Here is a 25,311-nt window from a genome sequence, read left to right as displayed (position 1 = left end):
ATTACTTGCAGAACTTCATGCCACTCCCTTTGGCTTGAGGAGTCTCTGTTGAGAAATCAGCTGTCAGCCTTATGGGTGTTCCATTGTAGGTCACTGCTTGTCTCTCTCTTGCAGCCCTTAATATTTTCTCTTTGTCCTTGATATTTGCCATTTTAATTATGATGTGTCTTGGAGTGGATCTCTTTGGGTCCCTCTTGTTTGGAACTCTCTGTGCTTCCTGAACTTGTGTGGCTTTCTCCTTCACCATCCTATTGAAGTTTTCTATAATTATTTCTTCCACCAAGTTCTCTATCCCTTGCTCTCTTTCCTCCCCATCTGGCACTCCTATAATGCGAATGTTGTTTCGCTTTATGTTGTCCCAAAGTTCCCTTAGGCTGTCCTCATGCTTTTAAAGTGTTTTTTCTTTTTGCTGCTCTGATTGTGTGATTTTCTCTACCTTGTCTTCTAAGTCACTTATTCTATCCTCTGCTTAATTGAGCCTGCTTTTAATTCCTTCCAGTGCATTCTTGATATCAGATGCAGCATTCTCTATCTCTGTCTGAGTTTTATTTATGGTATGTATCTCTTTTTCCATGTTTTCACTAAGGTTCTCGATATTATCATCTAGAGTCTTCTTAAGTTCCTTGAACGTCTTCATCATCCATACTCTGAACTCCATATCTGATAGCTTGCTTAACTCCATCTCATCAAAGTCTTTTTCTGGGGATGTTTCCTTTTCTTTAATTTGGGGGTTGTTTCTTTATCTCCCCATTTTGGTATGTCTCAGTGCTTGTATCTATATATTAGATATATTTGCTGTCTCCCAGTCTTGTGGGATGGCATTTTGTCTTGTGGGTCCAGTGGAGCCCAGAGGTGTGTTTTCCTTACACCTCTGAGCTCTTTGCTCTAGATGTGTCCCTCTTGTGGGTGCTCCTTTTGTGGTTTCTTTATGTTCTCGTGTTGTGGTTGGGTCTAGATTGTTGTAGATCAGTGCTTGGGAGGACCCTCCTCTCTGGTTGGCTAACTGTGTCTCCGCTCCAACCTCAACAGGTAAGCTGTTGCACTGGTGCTGGTAAGGCAGGACAATACACAATGAAAATTCCAAGAAACAAGAGGTAGCTTACAAAATATCTTGACAGTCACAATGAAAACAACCCACGTGAAAATAAAACTGGTAGAGTGAAGGGAGAACACACACTCACAAAGGAATGCTTCAAACAAAAGCAAGAGAGAAAGAAAAGTAATACTTAGAGAGAGAGAGATGTATATTGTTGTTAATACTGGTGAAATTTTAGAAAATAATAATAAACTAAGATATAAAAGAAATAGGGAAGCTACTGGGAGATAACAGAAGCAGAGAGAAAATTCTGAAAGAAGGGTCAGCAAAAAATTAAGGGAGAGAATAGGAATAGGATAATAATTGAAAATGAAAAAACAAAAATACAGTAAAGAAAATAAGAGAAATTAACAATCGGACAGGAAGACAGAAGGGAGCATAATGAAAGAATGAAAGAAAAGTAGAAAAAGAAAGAAGAAAAAGATGAAAAAAGTTTTGCCAATGGATCGAGAGGAGAGAGAGAGATAAAGCCCAGTCAGGCAGGGAGTCTGGTAAGAGATTTGGGGGAAGCTATAGAGGAAAGCAGTAAACTTGGTTATAATGAAAATGTCCCAGTCATTAAGCAGGGATATCAAGAAAGTCTTGGTAGTGGAAGCAAAGATAAAACAAAACAAAGCAAATAACCAAAACAAAACCAAAAACAAGCTAAGCAAGACAAAATTCTTTTATAAAAAAGAGAAGAAAAAGTAAATTTAGTTAAAAAAATGTTTAAAAAAAATTTTTTTTTAAAAAGATTATAAAATTTAAAAAAGAAGAAAAAATAAATTTTCTCCCCTTTCTCTTCTTCCTAAGGAAAAAAGAGAAAAAAAAAAACCACCCCACAAACAAAAAAAACCCCAAAAACGAAAGAAACCAAAACCAAACAAAACAAAAAACAGCAGAACAAAAGGATGTCAATCAGTTGACTTTCTTCTGGGCAACTTATGTTGTCTGAGGGTCACTTTTTTGTGATTTCCGCTCTCCTGGGAGGTGCTTGTGTATCACCCAATGTGAGGATCCGTCTAGGTTTGGCTCTGGTGTCCTTAGGTAGGTGGTTGATCTGAGGCTCTCCGTGGACCACCTCCTCTTGTCAGCTATTTTGCAGCCTTGTAGTTGGCTGGTCTTGCTCCAGAGTGTTCTGTAGAGTCTTTAGGGTGCAGGGTGGCTAGTGTAGCCCAGGGTATCACTCCCTTTAGAGGTGTCACTCTCAGGCTCTCACTCTGCAGGAGTTAGTCTCTGCTCCACTACAAGCTCCTCAGTCCCTACCCTGTCCTCTGATTCTAGTTCCCCAGACTCTGTCCTGCTGCAGCTTCAGATTGATTTCAGCCTATTGCCTTTTTTATATGGGCCGTTTCAGTAGCCTGGGTTCAGTGGGTTCGATTAAGAACACATTCTGGTGAGCCCTTTGCCTGCCCAGCCCCCAGCAGGGGTTTTCAGCATTTCCTCCAGCTCCCAAACAACAGTCCCTGAGAGTCTTATTCTTGCAAAATCCTCCTGTGAGCTGCTCTCCCTTGCCCCTCAGGACTGTGCCCTGCAGGTGTGTCTAGGGCTTCAGTGGGCGGGATACGCCCACCCCTTCCCTGTTGGGGGTGGCGCTCCCGGCTACAGGAGAGGCTGGCAGGCTCTGCCCCTCCCTGCTCAGCTCTGGTTGGCTGGTCGCAGCAGGCCCGCCCCTCAGACCGTCTACTGTGCACACCCCAATGGCAGCCTCCAGTGGTCTGTCCTCGAAGTGCACCGGGAAGGTGGCAACCAGTTCAGCAATCAAACTCGCAGATGCACAAAGCAACACACAGGCAGAGAGTCCGCCCTGCAATGTCCCGCTGTCCTTGAGCCAAGGAACCCAGCTGGAGGGGGCCCAAAGTCAGCTCCACGCAGCTCTCCACATCGCTGGTCTGAGCAAAGCTGGAGCGGCTTCACATGACACCATGGGGCTCCTCAGGGCTGGTCGCAGATCCCAGCCTCCCAGCACCCGCACCGTGCAGATTCAGCACTTTTTGGGGCTCAACACAGTGCCCTACAGGGAGTCAGAGGGTCCCTGTGTGTGGGTTCTCAGTGCAGTCCTCTTGTCCCTCACCACTTGGGTGCCACAGGCTTTGGGACAGCCTTCCTTATGGTCGGCACCCCGAGCACCAAACTCTGGTCGCAGCCTCTTCTAGAGGCTTTGTTGCCCAGGAAGGCGCCGTTCCCTCCAGGACTCACCGCTCCCCTGGGTCCCTCTGCCCTGTGCAAGGGGTGCTCCTTACCTTGTTGCTCCGGGTGTGGGATCTCCGCCTTTGGATGCCGCCCACACTCCCAAAGCGAGGGAGCTTTGCAGCCTCCAAGCCTCCAGGCTTGGAGCCCAGCACAGGCTTCAGGGGGACTCCCCCTTCCTATGCCCCCCCTCTCTTACCGGACTCTGTGATGTTTCTTCAGTGCTTCCCACTCGCACTCCATCCACTCAGGTATGTTTCTCTGTTTTTTTCAAGCTGGTTATATAGGATTTTAGGAGGAAATCAAGTCCGTGGCTGGGAGCGGGGGCGCTGCTGCTTCTCACAGGGCCGCCATCTTCCCTCCTCTGCATTTTTTTTTTATTCGAAAAATTTGTTGGTATTTTAGTAAAGACATTCATCTCAGTCATTTCTCCCTCCCAACAGGTTAATATTTTATTTGAGTCAAGAAAAGAATATGCAGGAGAGGAATGTCATTTTAACAGTAAAATACACAAAAATGAAAAGTTTGCCTACATTAAAGCAAGTTAAATTCATGTATCTTGATATCATTAAATCAGGTAAGTAAGAACTAATAGTTCTATATATATTTCCATTGTTTTACTTGGGACTTACTCTAAGAAATGAAAGTGAACAAAGTGTTAGGAATATATACAGTCTGCTTCTCTGGAGTTATCTTTTAAATGAGCTGAGTGAGCAGTTACCACCATTAAGACAGTCTGAAGCTTCCTGAAAATTTAACACTGTAGAAGTTTTCAAGGAAATCATTATACTGCATTTTTCTTTTATGTATGACTATGCCTTTAAAGATGTTTAACTATCACATTAAAAAAGAATTCATATACAATACAAAAATTCAACAAAACAAAGCAAAACAAAATAAACACCCCAGAACAAAAACAACTCTACAACACATAGCTCTAACAAAGTATATGTGGTTAGAGAGTCCATAGAATGTTTAAAGATGTATTTCCTTTCCTTCTATTTTCAATATTTAAAATACGCTTTTGAGAGGCCACTGGTTAATATGTATGCACTGAAAGCAAACCATTTTATTGTATTAAATAAGAATTCCTGTAAAGAATAATCAAATTGGATATCTCAAGTTAGTAACTTAAATGTTATGACAAAGTCACAGAAAGTGCATCTTTCTAATTTTCCATCTTCACACAATGTTGCTTTTTTGCTCTTTGTTACCCTTTTAAAAAATAAAAAGTCAAATATTTACGTATTATGTACATTTAAAATTTTGGGGTGGTAGTTTGTATTTTAAAAGAAACAGCTTCCTATGACTCGCCTCAAGCCTGGTGGAAATGCTTACAGGAACTAAGCTAATAACAAAAACCAAGAGAAACACATTCAAAATACTGATTACTTTGGTAGCAAGCAGTTGTTCTTTGAAGACTAATGAAGGTAGACAGGACCCATTAAGGTGAAGTGGGCTATATTAAATACTCAATAGTTTACATAAAATTAAAACAAAAATTTTTTTTAAAGAGCTAAGCCTCTGTAGCCTCTGATAGCAATGCAATATTGAGTTTATGACTTGAGACAAAATAAATGCCCATTAGGAAAAAAAGCAATACTTTAATTTTATCTAATTTACTTTCAGTCAATATTCCAGTAACATTTTCCTCCCAATACAATGCTCCCTTTTCTATAAGGCTGTTCATGGGAGCCAGAAAGTTTAGGTTTAGGGAGTTAAGTTAGAGAGTAATTGCTTGCAGTTTAAACAGACAATAACTTTTTGCTTCCCTCTTAATGTGCTAATAGTTGTGTCTAAAAAAATATGCAATTCTTATAAAGATACCATTTCTGATTTTTAAAAAAATTATCTGTAACCTTTGGAAACTACAAAATTAGCAAATGTCTTGAAATCTGTATATAAAACATAAGTTATGTCTAATTTCAAACTCTCATTTATTAGTGTACCACTCAATCTTAAAAAAAAAAAAAAAAAAAGGCAGCTCCAAAGATAGTCTTATACCATTCTTTTAAAAAGAAACTATTCCTTTTACTTTACACCCACCCCACACCTCAATTTCAAAACATATCATTTAATGTCTTGGTTGTGGACATTTCCAAGATGAGATTTTACATTTTGCTCCTATAGCTTCTGGTTATCAGAAAACCCATGTTTTCCTTTATTAAAGGAGTTTGGTCCTGCTGATGCTGGTGTATCCCTTCCAGTATTCTTCATCCTCATCTTTGCTTTTGGAGGCATTTCCTCTGGTTCACTATTTTCATCTTCTTTAAAAGCTGCTGCTACTGAAAGAGTTTTTGGAGCAAGAGTTGGAACAGTTTCTTTAGGTTTACTTGATCCAATTTTGACAGATGGCTGAGACTTTCTTTGTCGTCCAAACTTGGAGATCTTTGTAGGCTTTGTTGGGAGGTCTGCAGCTTCTTCTTCAGCTGATTTCTTCTCAGTGCTGCGACTGGAACTTTCCCCTCCATTACTGGAAGAAACAGTCTTAGTTTTCACAGGTTTTTCTGCTTCTTCAAGTTCTCCAGCTTGCTGTGGCTTCTCCAGCTTCTCCTCTCCCACCTTCCTGTCCTCCATTTTCCTCACCACAGGGATGCATTTTTTGATCAACAATGGCAGCATAACAAATCATGGATCTCTGATTTACTAATATGGCAAGTAACAGTGCCTCCAAAAGAAACAAAAAAATTGAAACTAAAAGTGAGATGAAGCTCAAATGTAGAGAACACCAGCAAAATTAAACCACTACTCATCACAACATGATAAATATGCATGCTGGGTAATAAAAATATAAATTGGATAATAAGACACAACTATAGCAATAGTAGTACATTAATACTTACTATGCTTTTTGGTAACCATGTCAGCTTATCATAAGGCATGTGCTTACTGGGACAATGTTAAATTTAACAAAAAAAGCTTAAGTTACTGCAACAAATGTACAATAAAAATATATGAAATATACTTGGAAATTTTGGAATAGTACATTAAGCCTTTTACAATATACTCCTTCAGACAATTTTCATATATGGAGTAATGTACTCTCATGAAATTGACTGCTTTTAGGAGAAACACACAATCTGGTACCTGATGTAAACGAATCACCAGACCAGTACAATGTGAAATATTGAAAGGTCTTTAATAAGAAGCTAATGAACAAAAGAATCTGACAAACTAAATGGTTCCAGACATTGATGCATGCAACAGACAATCATATTTCAGAAGGAAAAGGGAAGGGGGTGGGAGGAGACTGACCAAAGAAGTTATATGGATATATGTATAACCCATGGACATGGACAATGACAAGGTGAAGGCCTGGGGAGGGGGTGGGAACAAGGTGGAGGGGGTCAGTTGGGGAGGGGAAATGGGACACCTGTAGTGTTTTCAACAAGAAAGATAAATTTAAAAATAAAAATTAAAAAAATAAATAATTAACATTAGAAGTGAATAAAGAGCTTTTATCACGACTAAAATATTTTTGCCTCTTTTTTACTATCAGATTGTAATGTTGATAGTTCCCTATGACCAAATTTCTGATTGGAGGGGTAAACCTAACATATCCAAGAGGCATTTTATTTCGGGGTAAATTGAGTAACTCTGGGTTTACATTGTTTCTTCTCTGTCCACTAAATTGTGCAAAATCTGGATGATACTTTCTTGGAATTTTAAGAGTGAAGAAATATTTGAGTGGACTCCAAGATGGCTGTAGAGTAGCTGGAAGTTCCATCTGCTTGCTCCCAACACCAGACTGGACTTGTGGCTGAACTGCAGGGCATTTGGCTTGCAGAAACAGTTGAAGTTAAGCTGATCTGAAATATTGTGAGCTGAGAACATTGAGAAAAGACAGGAGGAGAAATGGAAAGGGTGCTCCAACTCTCGCAACTCCACGGCTGGGAAGCTAAAGGAAAAGTGTGGCAGCGGAACCCTGACACCTGGGAGTGTGGGATCGCAGTTCCTTGAAGGAATCCACAATCCACAGCAACAGAAAAGAGAAGGGGAGCCCAGCCGGGCGTGGCTCAGTGGTTGAGCATTGACCTGGGATCCAGGTGATCAGGGTTTGGTTCCCGGTCAGGGCACATGCCAGGTTGTGGGCTTGATCGATGATTCTCTCATCATTGATGTTTCTGTCTCTCTCTCTCCCTCTCCTTTCCTGTCTCTGAAATCAATAAAGATATATTTAAAAAAAAAAAAAAAAGAAAGAGAAGGGGAGCACCAGTAGCATCAGGCAGTGGGAATCAGTAAGGATTCAGTCCCCCTGGGAGACTCAGACTGCACCATCCCAGACAAAGAGCGATTTCTTTGTTACAAGGCCAACCAGGGAAGTTCCCTCTGATCTGTGTCTGTGGTAGGGACCACGTGGCAAAGCTCAGGGCCAGCAAAGGGGTCTGATCTGTACATTCAAGAGTGAATCTGAGGCACCCTTTATTTGCTGGAAAAACTTTGGGCAGAATGCTGGATAGAGGCTGGACAGCATGATTGGGAAAGAAGATTCATCTTGTCCACTTCGCACCCATCAATGGTGTCCCAATCCTACCTGCAGAACATTTAGGTGGGCCCCATCCTGTTGTGACCTGAGGCAAATGGGAATGGATCTGGGCTGGAAATGTGTGTCCATGTGGCCTGGTCTGACAACACAGAGGACTTAGACATTTGACCAGGTGAGAGCCTGGACAGAGACTCCACCCAGCGGGGGCTGGCCAAGCTTAAAGTTTGGAGTGATGATTTTTTTATCCCTTCCTACTTGCGGCAAGGGGCAGCCAGAGAGCCAGACAGAGCTGAGATATTGCAACTGTGTCTCTGTAATGGACTTCTGTCCAGGAGAGAGATGGGCATGTCCAGGGCCCTTTGGCTGCATTACGGGGAGGCAGAGATGAGCTCCCCAGTGAGTTCAGCCAGTGCAGCTCTGCGAAGGAGAGGGAGTGCCACACTCCCTCCTACAAGCTATGGGGACCACAATCAACTTGAGTGTTTAAACCACTCAGGCCAGGTCCCAGATACCCCTGCAGATCCCAGTTCCATGGGGGAAGTGAGAGCAGCTCAGATAAGGGACATTCAAGGTGTGAGACCCGAGGCAGATTCAACATTTGGGCTACTGATGCCCTGCCTCCTGGACTACTTGGGGCTCAGCCCTGCCCTGCTTCAGTAGAGTTGCTGAGAACCAAGCAGGGACAGCAACTGACATTGGCTTGCATCAGCGAGCTTCCCAGGAGGCCCAGGACAAACACACCGAGTGGACAAATCTAGTGAGCTCCACAAATAGCAGATTCAAAAGGTAATCGCACCAGGTACAAAAATCTGTGGGGAGGAGTTTCACTTATTTTTATTTAAATTTTAAATCTTTTCCAATCTTTTGAATTATATTTTCCTTAGTTTTTTCATGCTTTTCCTTTTTCTTTCTTTGTAAATTTATCTTTATTGTTGAAAGTATTACAGGTATCCCATTTTTCCCCCCATTAACTTCCTTCACTTTGCTCCCACCCCCTCACCTGGCATTTACCCCATTATTGACTGTGTCCATGGGTTATGCTTATATGCATATAACTTCTTTGGTTAATCTCTTCCTACCCTCCAACTGCCTTCCCTCTTTCCTCTGAAATTTGATCATCTGTTGCATTCATCAGTGTCTCTGGATCTATTTAGTTCATCAGATTCTTTTGTTCATTAGCTTCTTCTTAAAGAAGACCCTGCAACATTTCCTATAGTGTTGGTCTGGTGGTGATGAACTCTTTTAGCTTTTCCTTGTCTGAGAAGCTCTTTATCTGACCTTCAGTTCTAAATGATAGCTTTGCTGGGTGAAGCAATCTTGGTTGTAGTTCCATGTTTTTCATCACTTTGAATATTTCTTGCCACTCTCTTCTGGCCTGCAAAGTTTCTGTTGAGAAATCAGCTGACAGTCGTATCGGTGCTCCCTTGTAGGTAACTAACTGCTTTTCTCTTGCTGCTTTTAAGAGTCTCTCTTTGTCTTTAACCTTTGGCATTTTAATTATGATGTGTCTTGGTGTGGGCCTCTTTGGGTTCCTCTTTTTTGGGACCTTCTGTGCTTCCTGGATTTGTAAGTCTATTTCTTTCCCCAGGTAGAGGAAGTTTTCTGTCATTATTTTTTCAAATAGGTTTTCAATTTCTTGCTCTTTCTCTTCTCCTTCTGGCACCCCAATAATATGAATGTTGGGCCTCTTGAAGTTGTCCCAGAGGCTCCTTATATTATCTTCATATTTCTGGATTCTTTTTTTCTTTTTGCTCTTCTGGTTGGGTGTTTTTTGTTTCTTCATGTTCCAAATTGCTGATTTTATTCTCAGTGTCCTCTACTCTACTGTTGATTCCCTGTAAATTATTCTTCATTTCAGTTGGTGTAGCCTTCATTTCTGACAGGTATTTTATTAGGTCATTGATGGTCTCACTTGTTTTCATAATAGTCTTACTAATATCCTTGAGCATCCTTATAACCATAATTCTGAACTCTGTATCTAGTAGCTTGTTTGGTTCTATTTCATTTAGTTCCTTTTCTAGAGATTTCTTCTGTTCTTTCCTTTGTGACATGTTTCTTTGCTTCTGCATTTTGGCTGCTTCCAGGTGTTTGTTTCTATGTATTAGGTAGAGCTGCTATGTCTCCTGGAACTTGTAGAGTGCTTTTGTGTAGTAAGTGTCCTATAGGTTCCAGTGGCTCAGGCTCCCCAGTCACCTGAGCTAGGCCTTCTAGGTGCTCCCCTGTGTGGGCTGTGTGCACTGTCCTGTTGTAGTTGAGCCTTGGTTCTTGTTGGCGTCACCGGGAGGAATTGACCCCCAGGCCAATCAGCTGTGAAGACCAGCTGCAACTACAGCCAGAGAGCTGCTATGCAGAAGACACCCTTATGGAGCAGGATTTACTTCAGTGGAGCTTTGGTGTTCACCAAGTGCACCCCTTGAGTGTGTCACTCCTAAATGTGGTAGGGTTGTAATCCAGTGTGGTCAAGTCTGACCACCAGGTGCACTGTCTCTGGGGCTTCCTGGGAGGTGCAAAGTGAGCCTCTGCCAGTGCCTTGCCCAGGGCCACCCAGCATGAGCTACACAGAAAACTGGAGTTGGCTACTACTTGTGCTGGTTTTAGCGTTGTCCAGGAGAGGCCAAGCTATGAACCAATGCAGGCTGCCACTAGTGTCAGACCTGGGGCCACTTGTCAAGATGTATGGGTCATGCTGCTGCTTGTTTGAGAGATTTTAGGAAAGTCCTAAACCTAAGGCTCAAGAGGCCATTTGCACAGAAAAGACACTGGAAATGGCTTGGCTGAGCTTGCAAGTAGGGAGGGGCGGGGTCTCCGGGAATCATTGTGGTGGGGCCAACTGTGTGAGTCAGGCGATAGTGATTCAAATATGGCGCCTGCCTGCCATCTCTGTGTGGGGAGGGCTCGCCAAAGGAGCAATGGCCTCTGCCAGCCCTTCTGTCTGGGAGAAAGCTGTCCCTCCACCTCTCATCCCAATTTCACGCAGGTTTGCTTCTCCCCAAATGCCCCAGGTTTCTTTCAAGCTGCTGCCTGGCACTGGAGCTCAGAGGGAGCATGTCTGTGTGCATGCACAGGCTTTAAGAGGAGCTTCCTGGGACTCCCACACTCTGTGCCACCCTCAGTGACACTCCCTGCTGGTTTTCACAGATCGAAAATGTGGGAATTTCTCTTCTTGGCCTTGGAACCCTGCGCTTGGGGCCTGATGTGGGGCTGGGACCTCTCACTCCTCTGGGAAACCTCTGCTGCCGATATACCCCTCCCTGGTTTAAACCGCGGCACCGGGTGTGGGCCTGTGGCTGTGTCTCAGTGGTTCAGTCCTGATCTCCCCATGTCGCTGCCCCTCCTACTGGTCTCGATGCTTCTTCAGTTCCCTGGTTGTAGGGCTCCTGTTCATCTAGATGTCAGGAGATTCTGAGTGATGGTTGTTCTGTATTTTAGTTGTAATTTTGATGTGGTTGCAGGAGGTGGCAGATACAGGTATTACTTATGCCACCATCTTGTTTCCTCTCCCGGTATTCCATACTTTTTTCCTTTGATCTCTTTTTTTTTTAAGTTACTTGTCACAGTTTTATTTTTTAATGTGATTACCATTAGGTTTATATAATATAAAGCTATATGTATAAATTCCTTTTTAAAAAAAGATATTGTTTTTCTTTTTCTTTTAGAGAGAGATGAAGAGAGAAGTTGAGAGAGAAACATCAATGTGAGAACAAAACATCGATTGGATGCCTCCTACATGCCCCCTGCCAGGGACTAAGCCCACAATCTGTGCATGTGCCCTTGATAGGAATCATACCTGAAACATATAGTTGCACAGGATTACGCCGAACCAACTGAGCCACACTGGCCAGGGTGAAGGCCTTTTTCTTTTGAATGCATCTAATCTCCATCCGCATTTACAAATTCAGAGTTTTACTCCTCCCCTTTTATGTTTTTGTTGTCACAAATTATTCTTATTTATGGTGTGAGTTTGTTGGTGACCTTACTCATAGGTTTGTGACATTTTGTTCTTTGTTTCAGGCAGAATAACTCCTTGAGTATTTCCTGCAGTGGAGGTCTTGTGGTGGTATATTCCCTCAACTTCTGTATGCCTGAAAAAGTCTTTATTTCTCCTTCATATTTAAAGGATAACTTTTCTGGATATATTGTTCTTGGCTGGTCACTTCTTTCTTTTAGTAGTTTGACTCTGGTTCATTCTCTTCTAGCTTGTAAGGTTTCTGCTGAAAAGTTCAATGATAATCTAATGGGCTTTCCTTTATAAGTTACTTTCTTCTTTTCGCTGGCTACCTTGAGAATTCTTTCTTTGTTATTAACATTTGACAGTTTTAATACAATGTACCTTGGAGAAGGCCTCTTTGGACTGAGGCAACTAAGTGTTCTGTTTGTTTCTTGGATTTGAAAATCTAGGTCTTTCCATAGGTTTGGGAAGTTCTTGTCACCTATTTGTTTGAATAGGCTCTCCATTTCCTTCTCTCTCCCTTCTTTCCTGGTATGCTTATCTTTCTTATATTGATCTTTCTAATGGAGTCAGATAGTTCTCATAGAGTTCTTTCATTGTTTTCTATGCTCAAGTGTCCCTCTTTTCCTTCTGCACCATATCTAGGATTCTATCTCTGATATCACTATTTTTTTCTCCCATCCAGTGTTATCACGTACAGCCAGACGTCCCCACAGTGCAGCCTCGATGTGTGGGGGTGAGGTGAGCTGGGGTAGGCTGATCGGTGCTTCTGTTTCTTGGCTTTTTTGGTAATGGTGACTGGCAGAACCTTGCCTCCTTCCTATCTCTGTCTCTACCTGACCCTGAGGTTAGTCATAGGGTGTGCCCGTCACTCAGGAAAAAAGTTTTTTCAGTACCCATTCTCAGGTTTGTAAATAATGTGATCTGCAACCTGACACTGCCACAGTTTCTCCTGGGGCCTGCTGCTGGCTCTGGGAGGGTGAGGGGAGGCTAGCTCTGAGAGAGTAAGTGGAGGTGGACAGGTTCTGTAGCTTTGCTTCTCTGTCAGGAAAATTGATTGCCAGACAACTGTGGCCACATTTCTGTGCTTTATTTCTGCCCAAGTCCCTGGGCTCAGCTGCAGCAGTGCTCTGCCCACTCCTGCAGGCATACTTCCTGAATTTCTTTGCTCCTCCCATCTGAAGGGAGTGCCAGTGACAACCTAATCCCTCCCCTCTCCAGACTGAGCCCACAGTGAGGTACAGACTTCCTGTGTCTAACACTGTCTCAGCTATTTTCCCTTTTCACATTTCTATCTAACTCTCACTTGCTCACATTGAGATGTTTCAATATGCAGATTTCTAAGATGTATTTGTGCATTGAGCAGGGAATTTTTTGTTGAATTATAGCTGCTCAAATTGTTGAAACTTCAAAGGGAGAGACCAAGGGGAGCTCTCACTCTGCCATTCCTCTGACATCACTAATTAAGTTTTCTTTTTGTTGTGTTTTTGAGACTACTCATATAAGCACATGTTTGTTTAAGCCAGTTTAATAAAGCTTTTTAAAAATTAACTATTTCAGCCCTGGCTGATGTGATTCCTTTGGTGTGTCATTCTGTATACCAAAATGTGGTGAGTTTGATTCAGCAGGGTGTGGGTTCGATCTCTGGTTGGGGCACCTGAGGGAGACAACCAATTAATGTTTTTCTATCACATTGATGTTTTTCTCTCTCTTTCACTCCCTTTCTGTCTCTAAAATAAAAAAAATATATATTTTTTAAAGTTAATAATTCTATCCAGATGTAGAAAATACCACAACACACATAAACACACTGAGAGACACAGAGATCTTTTAGTCATGAAACCGACACCATAAAGGAAAACTCACTAGTGTAGAAAAGAACACCTAAAATTAGTTAAATTCACCTGCTCAGATGGCTCAGATTTTTAAAAAAATATGTATTTGTGAAGAAAGCACTTAGGATGTATATTTTTCCTTGGTAAGGGACTCTTGGAGCATATAAGCAGTTTGTGCTTTCAAAAACACCCAATCTCCCATTTTTTTAGTCTTAGGATTGGTGATGATAAAGACAGATGGGTTTGAACTGCTTCTAGAGCTGCATTTCTGGTTTCACAAAGATGTGCAAGATATGGACAGCTGCTCTCAAAATTTGGGTTGAAATTCAAGGGACGTTATCAGTTGATCTACCCATCTAACTACATAATCTTTAATTTGCTTTTTCCCTCTGGGCATATACTTTTATTGTAGCTTTGAAAAGGGACTCAAACTAGGAAAAAAAAATCTCTATCAGGTTCTGACATTAGTTTTCAATTTGGCCAAATTTCTGATAAAATTTATTAAATTATTTCAAATATCTTACCAGGTTTCAGCTGGGCCAAACAATAAATATTTCTGGCATTATTAAACAATTTCATGGACCTAAGAGGGCACAAAGAACTTCTAAAGTCTTTCCCTGTGATTGCCAAAAGAAACAACTGACAGCCTTCGTGTCCTAGTTCCCCAATAAGACACATCTATTTCTACAATACAATCAGGTAAAAGAGGTGCAGTCAATTAAGTTGACATAACTTTTTTTTTAACATAGAGCCTGTTTAAATGGTCTAAGTTTTTTAATCTTATCAATCCTTACATTTTCATATTCCTTAATCTAATTGTAGTTTGAGTCAGGTCTTCATCAATGGATTTTTGTACCACAACTCAGGAATTCCCATCTCAAGGAGTCGTCAAAATTTCTTTTTTCTACCCCTGGCAATTTTAACTATTCTTGAGTAAAAAGGATTTTGGTCTCCAGTGAGAGGTTAAGCCAAGGGATTCTGGTTTTGTTATTAATATTTACCTTGATTTAACCAGCCTGACAAATGCCCCAAGGTATTGCTGGTCAGATTTCTCATTGTAATTTCTTTTAAATTTCTTCACACTGGGTTAAATAGGGCAGACTTGTTTGGGGTCCTTTAATCTTAGGAGGCCAACAAGGGGTCAGGTTGGCCTCATTCGGTCTTTCGTAATACTGTAATAAAACCTTTGTTTTAACTCATCAATGTTCGTTTTATGTAGCCCCAATTTTTTCTCCAACTTGAGTTACCAGGCTGAACTCTTAAGGGCAAAAATTTTAGGTTGTCTTTTAGTAAGATTTTACCATTTAATTTATAGGTTCTTAACTAAATGTACCCCAGTTCTGTAAGACACAGCCCAGAGAGCTACACTGGGGTACAGAAATGGAATTACCCATATTACTAAGGTCTTTATCAATTAAAGTGATTACTTATTTTACCTAGAGCAATGTTAAATAAGACCCAGGATTAGACAGTTTACATAAAAGAGCAAACAGGGAACAAAGAGTTATAAAGTCTATCAGTTCATGAATCCTTATATTTCTCTAAAGTTCAGCCAGCCACAAGTCAGAGAGAACAGACAAGACAATAGGAGGGGTTGAGTGACCCAAACTTTCCACTACATCTGAAACCCTAAGTATTATTCCCTCAGCATGGATGAAGTCAAGGTTTGCTCAGTCTGGTCTATATGAGATGAATAGCTGCTTTGAGTTAGCCCGAAATGAGCTTCCACTGCTCGCTCCCTCTAGGTTTGTTGAAATGAGGCCAGAGTTGCCCCTCTTCCTATGAGATGAGACATAGACTGAACGGAAAACAAATACAGCCTCAAGCAGACTGACAAACAAGACTTCTCCCTCACAGTTTGCATGAAGTTTCCCTGAGTCTGGCAGAAGGAGACCAGACAAACATGATTTTTTTCTCTTGGTTCCTACCGAGTTTCCCCAAGTTCAGGAGAGAGCGACTAGATTGAACACACTAATGAAGATTTCTCAGGACAGTTTTCTTCCTTGTTCCTATTCAGATTTCCTTGAGCTTAAAAGAGTAGTGTTCCTGGGATTGTCACATGCAAACCTTACCAGAAGATGTCTTCATTTTTCAAAACCAAAGAAAATTCCAAAAACTTTTTAAGTTTTTGTTTCTTATGCTGCAAAAAAAAATGCCTTAGGTTGGGGGGGGGGGCACCCCATCATAGACTGCCCTCCAGCCTCTGCCTTCAAGACAATAGTTGTGGGCAGCCACTAGGTGGAGGCCTGCTGGCAAGCTCTGGGCCAGAGTCCACAAATCCACAGGCAAAAGGGAGGCCCCAGTTAATCTGGGTGCCAAAACTGTTACCAAACTTAGGGGGTTCATGTGCCTGTGCCCATTAAAGCCCAACACGACAGGAACAGGAGCTTGCAACAAAGAAAGTCAAGGTTTATTACTTGAGGAAGTGGCTCGTGCTTGGAATCACAGGTGAGCTAATGCTCAAAGACCTGGCCCTTTAATGGGTTTCAGGGGATGAATTATATAGGGGAAAAGTCATTAATCACAGTGACTAAAGGAGGTAGGGTCATGGTCTCTGCTGGTTGGTCATTGCTAGGATAGGGAGTAGTTGATTAGTGCATCTTGTCCTGATGTCAGCTATGCCATTGCTTTATCTGGTTTCACCACTTTTCTGCGTCAGGACTGAAACACAACTGAGGCCTATATGTTATCTTCAGTTTGATTGAAACTCTGTCTCTGTGTTTAATAGACCCAAGGCTTTGTTTCTAAGATTATTTGATGTTGACCAGAGCCTTATTTCCCTGAGGGCTTAATGATTAAGAGAGTGGGCATTGCAAGAGAGAAGGAAGCAGGTGAGTCAGGGTGCTGGATAAAGTCAGTTTGAGTGAAAACGAAAGAAAGGAGAAAAGGTCATATTAAAGAAATAACGTTTCTGTGCCGTTACATTACTACCTCTTAGAGATTCTGATTGTTTTGGGGTGAGGTCAAGCATTAATATTTTTTACATTTCCCAAGTAAATCTAAAAAATGAGGCTGAGAGCTACTGTACTATATGTTTCTAGGAGATAACCCTCTCCAAACAAAAAGCTGTTTAAAGATAAAAGAAATATATTTAAAAGGATTCCTGAAAGAAACACTAGAAACTGAGGGAAAAGTGAAGATAGAGGATATATAAAATAGAGTAGTTTTTAACTAAACTGCTAAAAGTATTAACATTTGAAGGTTGAAGCATGAGGAAAGACTCCACTCTTGTTCTAACTAGCTTGGAAACTTATACTGTTTTGAGCTGTCTGGTCCTATGCCAATGCCTGCATATACCTACAGACCTCCAGGTAAGCCTCTAATTATTCCCTGAAGAACTCACATATCCACGTCACCTGATTACCCCCCCCCCCCCAAAGGACTCACATATGCATCTACCTGAAATCCATTATTTAGATCACTGGGACTGACCAGACTTCCTGGCACCCATCTGCCAGACCATCTGGTATCCATTATCCTTACTGTCTGAGATCTAACTAATAATTGTCCTGAATCAATTCTAGGGCTAAGAATGCAGGAGTGATAATTCTCAAGAATGTACTTTTTACTACAAGAATCTTTAACTTTTTTTTTGGAACACTTCTGGGTTTTTGCCTAGATGTGATCCCAGTTTGCAAACTCCAGGGCCCTTAAATTAATCTCTATTCTTTATTTATAGAAAAGCCTCCAGACTCTCTTTGAGTTTCTTTTACAGAACAAATTGTAAGGCAGAGGTTAGAATGACAATAGTATGTGTATTATTTTCTTTTTTTTCTCCATTTTTTTTGTTCTTGTTATCCACCATGTGCCTCACAACTTTCCTCACCTTCCTTAAAGTTTTCAATTCACTTTGTTTATAATACTCCATTTTCTAAACACTATAGCTCTGATTTTTATATTTGTATAATGGTAGCTATCCAAAACTTGAAAGCCAGGACCAGAGCAGATTCTAGAGAAAGTGAAGACAGTCAGACCACCTCTTAAAAGCCTAAAGAATATTATCATTTATGTCTCAGCATTTACAGTCTCAGTGAACTTTCTTAGAAATTGATTACAATCTCAATCAGGTTCCAGATTCTATACCACAGACTGTGAAAAAGATTCAAGATTATTGTATAATATAAAGTAATAAGTACCAATTTATACATCATATAAATATGTGCACACTGTATAAAATGCACAGAAATTTCCCAGTTTTTTTTCTTCTTCCAGGCTCTCTAGCTTCCATTCTATATTGGCCCAAGCTGGAAAAAATGGTAAATCAACAATGACATGGGCCTTAACCTTATCTGATCTAAATTTCTGTTGTGAGTTTTAGAGACCAAAGAGGTTGAAACAAGTCTGAGAGATTTGATTGCAAGGATGATAGGTAAACAGAAATTTAAGGGAAAGCAAAGCACAAGACTGGGCAGTTCAAAGCCTTTTTGAAAATTAGTCTAAATTTTTGACCCACGTGGATGAAAACAGGGCACATGTTAACCTGAATAGCTCAGGGAAGGCCTGTGTTGCAGCCTTGCAAACTCAGAGACCTAAGGTAACCAAAAAGGATGGTCTGAAATTAAAACATTTTAAAACTAAAAACCAGTTTATGGTGGGTAGTCATGTGTTCATCTGTATGGTCTTTATATATTTGTCTGTGTATCATATGAGGTGTGTTTTCTGCCTCTGGATGGCATTACTAAAGGGTGATATTTTATTGGCCTGAAAAGATTGAATACTTATATAAATTAAGCAGAATTCTGTGGTCTGGACAAAATATTTAATATTAAAACTGGTTTAAGTTTGATTAGTGTCTTTTAGAGTTATGACCATAATGTATGTGTTTATTTTACCTAGATTTACAAAGAGGTTAAGATATAATCCTTTGGCTAAGTATATTTGACAACCTTCCCAAAGTTTAAATTTTAGGAGGCTTTTTAACCAAGAGAGGACTTTGTCATTCCATGCCTCAAGGATTTATTCTCTCTTCTTACAAAAGAAATGTTTTTCAAACAATATTAGGCCTATTTAAAGTACTTAAAATTACATGAGAGCTTTGTCAAATAAAAAAATTAATAATAATAACTATGTTATATTTGTATACATATATTTTATCAAAATGGATGTTCCAGAAATTTCAGCTTGCTCTAGAAAGGAACTTGCAAGGATTCAGAGCCAAGTTCAAACAGGAAAATCTCAGGGGTAGCAGGTGTCTAGTCACTGACACTGGGCAAGCCAGGAGTGATGGTTCCCTGTGGGGGCATCCAGCAGTGGCACTTTAGACATTGGGAATCTCTGAATTATTTACAATGCTCAATAAACACTTCCAATAAGCCAGGTAGAACATTTTAAAATCTTAAACATGCCCGACTGAAATGGCTCAGCGGTTGAACATCGACCTATGATCCAGGAGATCTCAGTCCAATTCCCGGTCAGGGCACATGCCCAGGTTGCAGGCTCGATCCCCAATAAGGGGTGTGCAGGAGGCAGCCGATCAATGACTCTCTCATCATTGATATTTCTATCTCTCTCCCTCTCCCTTCCTCTCTCAGAAATCAATAAAGACATTTTTCGCCTGGCAGGGTGTGGCTCAGCGGTTGAGCATTGACCTAGGATCCAGGCGATCAGGGTTTGATTCCCAGTCAGGGCACATGCCCCGGTTGTGGGCTCGATCAGTGACTCTCATCATTGATGTTTCTCTCTCTCCCTCTCCTTCTCCTTTCCTCTCTCTGAAATCAATAAAGATATATTTTTTAAAAAATCAATAAAGACATATTTTTAAAAAAATAAAAAAATAAAAATAAAAATCTTACACATTATTTCTTCTTTATATGTTGATATTGTGTATTGAATTTAAATATACATAGACTTTATATTATTCTCTATGCCATCTGATAGTAATTATTATTTACCAAGAAGTTGTCATTATAAAACAGCAAAGTTTTTTTAATCAATTGTATTATAATCAAATTGATAAGGGAAAACTCAGTCTAAAATGGCTGACAGTTCCCCCCCCCCTCCCGGGGCTTCCCCTTCCTGCACCCTGCCACTTTCCTGGGCCACCAAACTAGATAGGTTAGCCCCGCCCTCCTATTGTAACCTAGGCAGAAGCATGGACGATATATAACTCTTTGCCTGATTGTGTTTGGGGCTCAGACTTTGGACTTGGACTCCTCTGGGCCTGCTGGTGTAAAATAAACCTCCTGAACCCTGAGCCTCTGAATGCCGCTTGGTCTTTCTGTAAGGTGAACATCTTCGGTTCCACAACAAAATCTCTAACCATGCCACTTTAAGTTTTGTAATTTATAGACAGTCATTATTTTACTCTGATGCATTTGCAAATATGTTACATCTTTAGAAAAAAAAATTCATGAAAAGAACTCTGACTTACTCTAAATTACGGGTTTTTAAGCAGGTCATATCTTTGAACTGGATGAAAATTTATAGAAGTCTAAGAAATAACTGAATTCATGAAATTATTGGAAAGTAATCAGATTAAACAAACAAAAAAGGTTATAGGACTAAATGAACTGAGGATGATTATTGTTCTTATGACTCTGTTTAAAATATTGCTGATTAAAGAAATCTTTTTGTTTTCCAAATGTAAGGAAAACTAAAAGCAGACTTTCTGCATTATTATCAATTATTCATTAACAAGGTTACAGGGACTAATAAACTAGCAACATTCATTTCACAGTACTCCCAGGAGATGAAGACACCAAAGACCACAACTTACAACCAAGAGATTTTGTCCATTGAGAAAGACATTAATTAAAGACTCTCTCCAGTGGTGTTAAAAGGGACCTTATCAGGTGCCTTAAATGAAAATGGACATCTGCCCCAATCTCTGACAGTACCCTCCATCTACAGCGGAGATCAAAGACATTTCAAGGATAAGCAGCCACTCCCCACTGAGGCAGACAGCTATCCCAAGATGTCAACAAGGTCTGTATGCTCACAAATTACTGCTGCGCAAACTTTGTTCTTATATCACCTAATTGTTATTGATTGAATGTACATAAAATATTTTTATATTGCTATTATGGTTTCTTAATGGAAACAATAACTGTTTCAACAGACCCTCTAACTTATTAGATATGAAAAATTTAACTTGGGTACTTACTGATCTTTCCCACCTACTAGACAATGATTAGACATTTTCTGTTCCTAATCAGTGTTACTGGTTTAATACTATTGCTCTTGTTTCTGGTATGCAAATGTTATACTAGATACAGAAAAACAAAACTTAAACAGCAAAAAGACTCCAATAATAGTAGCTCAAAAAATTAGAAATGATCCAGAATATTTTTTAAATATAGGATCTGACTATCTCCCATTTACCTGCCTTTTATTTTACAGGGAAGGCCTGAGTGGCAGCCTTGAAACCTGAGTCCTAAAGCAACCACAAAGGATGGTCTGAAATTAAAACTTTTTAACTAAAGCCCAGTTTATGGTGGGTAGTCATGTCCTAGGCTGGTATCTTCCATGACAAAGGTCAATCTTTACCTTAGCTGAGCCTATCTATTGTCTTTTTGCATCTATGATAACATATCCATGGAATGTCAAAGTAATTTTCCTTTTTCCAGACCCCTCAAAGTACAAGCACCACTCTGTGGAGACCACAAATCCTCTCATTGTTATTGAGTTGTTAGACTGTTATTATCCCTCACCCACCAAAGTAAAAGAAGTGTGTCCATCATTTTCCTTTTTATCCAATCCCAGAATTTTCCCTACTCCCCCGACTTTGCTTTCTCCCTCCTCCCCAATGTATCATCAATGGATTTCATGTAACCCACTTATGTCTTCTCTTTTGATTGTAATGTATAAAACAAAATGCAAAACTGTCATTCTCTGTACATCTCAATCCACTGAGATTCTAATTTCCGGAAATTGTCGACAATTTGTATCAAATAAACTCACAAAAATTCTTCATTGTTAATGTAAGAAATCATTCAAACCTGTGAAGAATTTTTGTGAGTTTATTTGAGCCAAACTGTTGACAATAACTGGGAAGCCAAAACCTCAAGGGACTGAGATAATGCTCTGAAGAATGGCTGTTTTGCACTTTGTTTCATGCATTACAATCAAAAGAGGAGACATTAGTGGGTTACATGAAATGAACTGGTGATAGATTAGGGAGGTGGGAGAAAGCAAAGTGGGGAAACCTCTGGTATTGGATAAAAAGTGAAATGATAGACACATACTTCTTTTACTTAGGTGGGTGCAGGACAGTTAACAGTCAATAATTAACTCAATAGCAATTAGGGGATTTGTGGTCTCTGCAGAGTGGTGCCTGTGCTTTGAGGGGTCCAGAAAAAAGGAAAACATTTTGACATTCCAAAGATAGGTATTATAGATGCAAATAGACAATTGACAGGCTTAATTAAGGTAAAGATTGACCTTTGTCAGGAAAGATACCAGCCTAGGACATGACTACCCACAATAAACTGCTTTATTTATTTTTAAAAAATATATCTTCATTGATTTCAGAAAGAGGAAGGAAGAGGGAAATAGAAACATCAATGATGAGAGAGTCATTGATCGGCTGCCTCCTGCACGCCCTGGACTGGGGATCGAGCCCACAACCTGGGCATGTGCCCTGACCGGGAATCTAACTGTGATCTCCGGGATCTTAGGCCAACACTCAACTGCTGAATCACACCTGGCCAGGCCATAAACTGTTTTTTAGTTAAAAAGTCTTAATTTCAATTCATCCTTTGCAGTTACTTTAGGTCTCTGAGTTTGCAAGGCCATCATGCAGGCCTTCCCTGAGCTTGTCAGGTTTAGTATGTGGCCCCTTTTCTTCCACAACAGTTTTGAATGTTTCTTATGTTAAAACTGGGATAGTTGTCTCACTATTCTAAGCCTTATTTTTCCTGTTTATGGAATGAGAGTGGGACTAAATGATCTGTAAGGTCTCTCCTAGCTCAAATACTCTTAATTGCCATTGTAAAGATAAACCAGGATATATCTGCCCTGTGAAAACCAGAGGTTCAGAGTAGGTAATGGGGCAAGGATTGAGACTGGACAATTCAGACCAGGTACTGAAAGATGAGGTCAACATTAATAGGAATGCCATGGTTCTGGTGTGTGATTGTTGCAGAACCAGGGACGTTCACATTACGGAAAGACCAAGCGGCACTCGGAGGCTCGGGGTTCAAGGAGGTTTATTTTATACCAGCGGGCCCAGAGGAGCCCAACTCCAAAGTCTGACCCCCGAACACAACCGAGCAAGGAGTTATATACCGTACATGCTTCTGTCTAGGTTGCGGTAGGAGGGCAGGGCTAACCTATCTAGTTTGTCCTGCAGGAAAGTGGCAGGGTGCAGGAAGAGGAAGCTGCAGGGGAAACTGTCAGCCATTTTAGACCGAGTTTTCCTTTATCATTCCCCCTTTGATGCCCCCGAGGCAGCGAGCCTCAGAGAGCATCGTTAAAGTCATCTAGCTGCCAATACCCTCGTAAAGCTAGGACCTTGGCTGTGGTTAGGCGGGAGACTGAATTGTAAGGTCCAGTCAGGAGAGGCTGTCGCAGCAAGTCCAAGTCCAAGGATCAGGGTGATGAATAGGGCTGCAACTAGGAACCAGAGGTCTTCTGTGCTCATTAGGTAGTTGTCCGCTTTAGCCGGATCTTGAGGGGGTCACCTGGGTCTGGGCTGGCTCTCCAATCATCCGAGCGCTCCTAGGGAATGTCATGGGATTTCTTGACTCCGGAATGATGGACCCACTGGGAGATACCTGTAACTTTAAGAGCAGTGGGGGTGGTTAAAACTACAGTGTGGGGTCCTGCCCAACGTGGCCTGATGGGTTCTTTTTTCCAGTCCTTGGCCAAAACTAGGTCTCCAGCCCAGAATGGATTGACCGGGGTCCCTAGAGGGATGGGGGCCCTTTCAACTGTATACTGCTGTAGTTCTGACAGGGTGGTTCCCAGGGCCTGGAGTTGTTCTGTAAGGGTCCGTTTTCCTACTTGATGTAGGTCTCCCAGGATGATTCCTAAACTTGGGGGAGGCCTAAAGTAACTTAAAAGGGGAAAAGCTTAACTTTCCAGAAGTGCAATGGGTATGTAGCAGGGCCAAGGGGAGTAGATCTACCCGGGAGAGACTAGTTTCTTGGCTGTCTGCCTAATGTTTCCTTAAGGGTATGGTTCATGAGCTCTACTATCCCTGAGCTCTGAGGCCGATATGCTGTGTGAAGTTTCCATGATATACCGAGGGCCTTTGACAGAGTCTGGATGATTTCAGTTACAAAGGCTGGTCCATTGTCACTGTGGATGCTCAGTGGCAGGTACAACCTAGGGAATGACCTCCCGTAGGAGGGCCTTCACAACTCCTGTGCTTCTTTCAGTCCTGGTGGGAAATGCTTTGGCCCATCCTCAGTATGTGCAAACTAAAACCAGGAGGTACCTGTACCCATGTCTGGGCAGGATCTCTGTGAAATCTATTTCTAGGTCCTCAAAAGGAGCGTTTCCTGTTCTCTGGACTCCAGGAGAGGGCTGAAGCATGGAATGCGTGTTGTTCCTGGCACAAGTAACACATCATTCCCCTACTGCTCAGCAGAGGGCTGGCAGGTGGCTGATATAATACTGTTTTTTTCAGAAGAATTTCCAGGGCAGTTTTTCCAAGATGAGTGAGCTGATGGTACTCAGATACCAGGTGAAGCCTGATGGTTACTGGGACTATGATGCGGCTATCAGGTAGTCACCACCAGTCCTGTGCTGTGAGGGTAGCCCCTTCTTCCTTGACCCATTTAGTCTCCTCAGGGGTGTACTCAGGCTGGTGGGAATCTTTTACTGGTGCAAGGACTGGAGTTGGGTCTGGATGGGATGGTTCCTTCTGGGCAACTGCTTTTGCTGCCTCGTCCGCTAAGTGATTTCCCTTCACAATGAGATCAATTCCTTTCTTGTGTCCTTTGCAGTGGAGAATGGCTACTTCCCTTGGGAGCCAAACAGCTTCCAGTAGTTTTAAGATTTCTGCTTTATTCTTAATAGTTTTTCCCGCTGTTGTGAGGAGGCCTCTTTCCTTGTAGATGGCCCCATGTATGTGGACCATGGCAAATGTGTAGTGGGAGTCAGTGTGGATGTTAACCCGCCTGCCCTTGCCAAGAGTTAGGGCCTTCTTCTGTGAGATGTGAAACCCAGCTTCTGACAGTAATTTGAGGAGGGCCCGCATTCCTGCCATGCAATGTTCCTTGGTTTCGCTGGCAAGGAGTAGGTCATCCACGTACTGGATAAGGGTACATTGGACAGCCTCTTGCGAGTAAGCAGCTAAGTCAGTGGCTAGAGCCTCCCTGAATAGGACAGGTGAGTTCTTAAAACCCTGTGTTAACCAGGTCCAGGTCAGTTGCACCTGTCTTCCTGTATCTGGATCTGTTCATTCAAAGGTGAATAAGGGCTGACTCTGGGGTGTGAGCCGAAGGCAGAAGGCATCTTTTAGTTCTAGGAAGGTGAACCATGCGGCAGTGCCAGGGACCTGGCTGAGGAGGATGTCTGGGTTTGGAACCACTGGATGTGTAGCAGAAAAGACTCAGGCCGTACACCGGAGGAGGCGAAAGGATACCTTTATTTAATACATGCGGTCCCAGAGGAGGCAGTCTCCAAATTCTGGGCCCCAAACAAAGGGCTTGGGTCAGCTTTATAGGGTCGTAGGTCGGGCCTGCTTTTGGCGCAAAAATAGTGGGTGGGGTTACAGAGGTTAGATAAGGTTACATATACATTCAGACAGGTAACCTGATACCTGAAATGGGGAACCTTCCTAAAATGGCGGCGGTTCCTACCTCATTTCCCCCCTCTGATGCTATTTGTT

At 41.6% G+C, this 25,311-nt stretch overlaps 1 protein-coding gene and 1 pseudogene across 4 annotated transcripts in view; one reads left to right on the top strand and one right to left on the bottom strand.

The window, feature by feature from the left end:
* Nucleotides 1-25,311, top strand: part of LOC148090493 (uncharacterized) — a 184,296-nt gene that overhangs the window by 141,491 nt on the left and 17,494 nt on the right. Inside the window, exons 3-4 of one of the 4 annotated variants that reach the window (XM_087813513.1) lie at nucleotides 3,709-3,842; nucleotides 20,212-20,554. The exons of 1 other annotated variant lie outside the window; for it this stretch is intronic. In XM_087813513.1, the coding sequence (XP_087669639.1) occupies nucleotides 3,709-3,842; nucleotides 20,212-20,273 (196 nt within the window). In that variant the 3' untranslated portion in view covers nucleotides 20,274-20,554. Of the gene's footprint in view, nucleotides 1-3,708; nucleotides 3,843-6,935; nucleotides 10,492-11,407; nucleotides 13,252-20,211; nucleotides 20,555-25,311 lie in introns of those variants that run through there. 2 more of the 4 variants (XM_087813514.1, XM_087813515.1) reach the window with 2 other exon arrangements.
* Nucleotides 5,336-5,842, bottom strand: LOC107542901 (PEST proteolytic signal-containing nuclear protein pseudogene; annotated as a pseudogene).

This window comes from Miniopterus natalensis, chromosome X, assembly GCF_054644295.1.
Source record: "Miniopterus natalensis isolate mMinNat1 chromosome X, mMinNat1.hap1, whole genome shotgun sequence".
Lineage (NCBI taxonomy): Eukaryota > Metazoa > Chordata > Mammalia > Chiroptera > Miniopteridae > Miniopterus > Miniopterus natalensis.
This window is presented reverse-complemented; position numbering and strand designations above follow the sequence as displayed.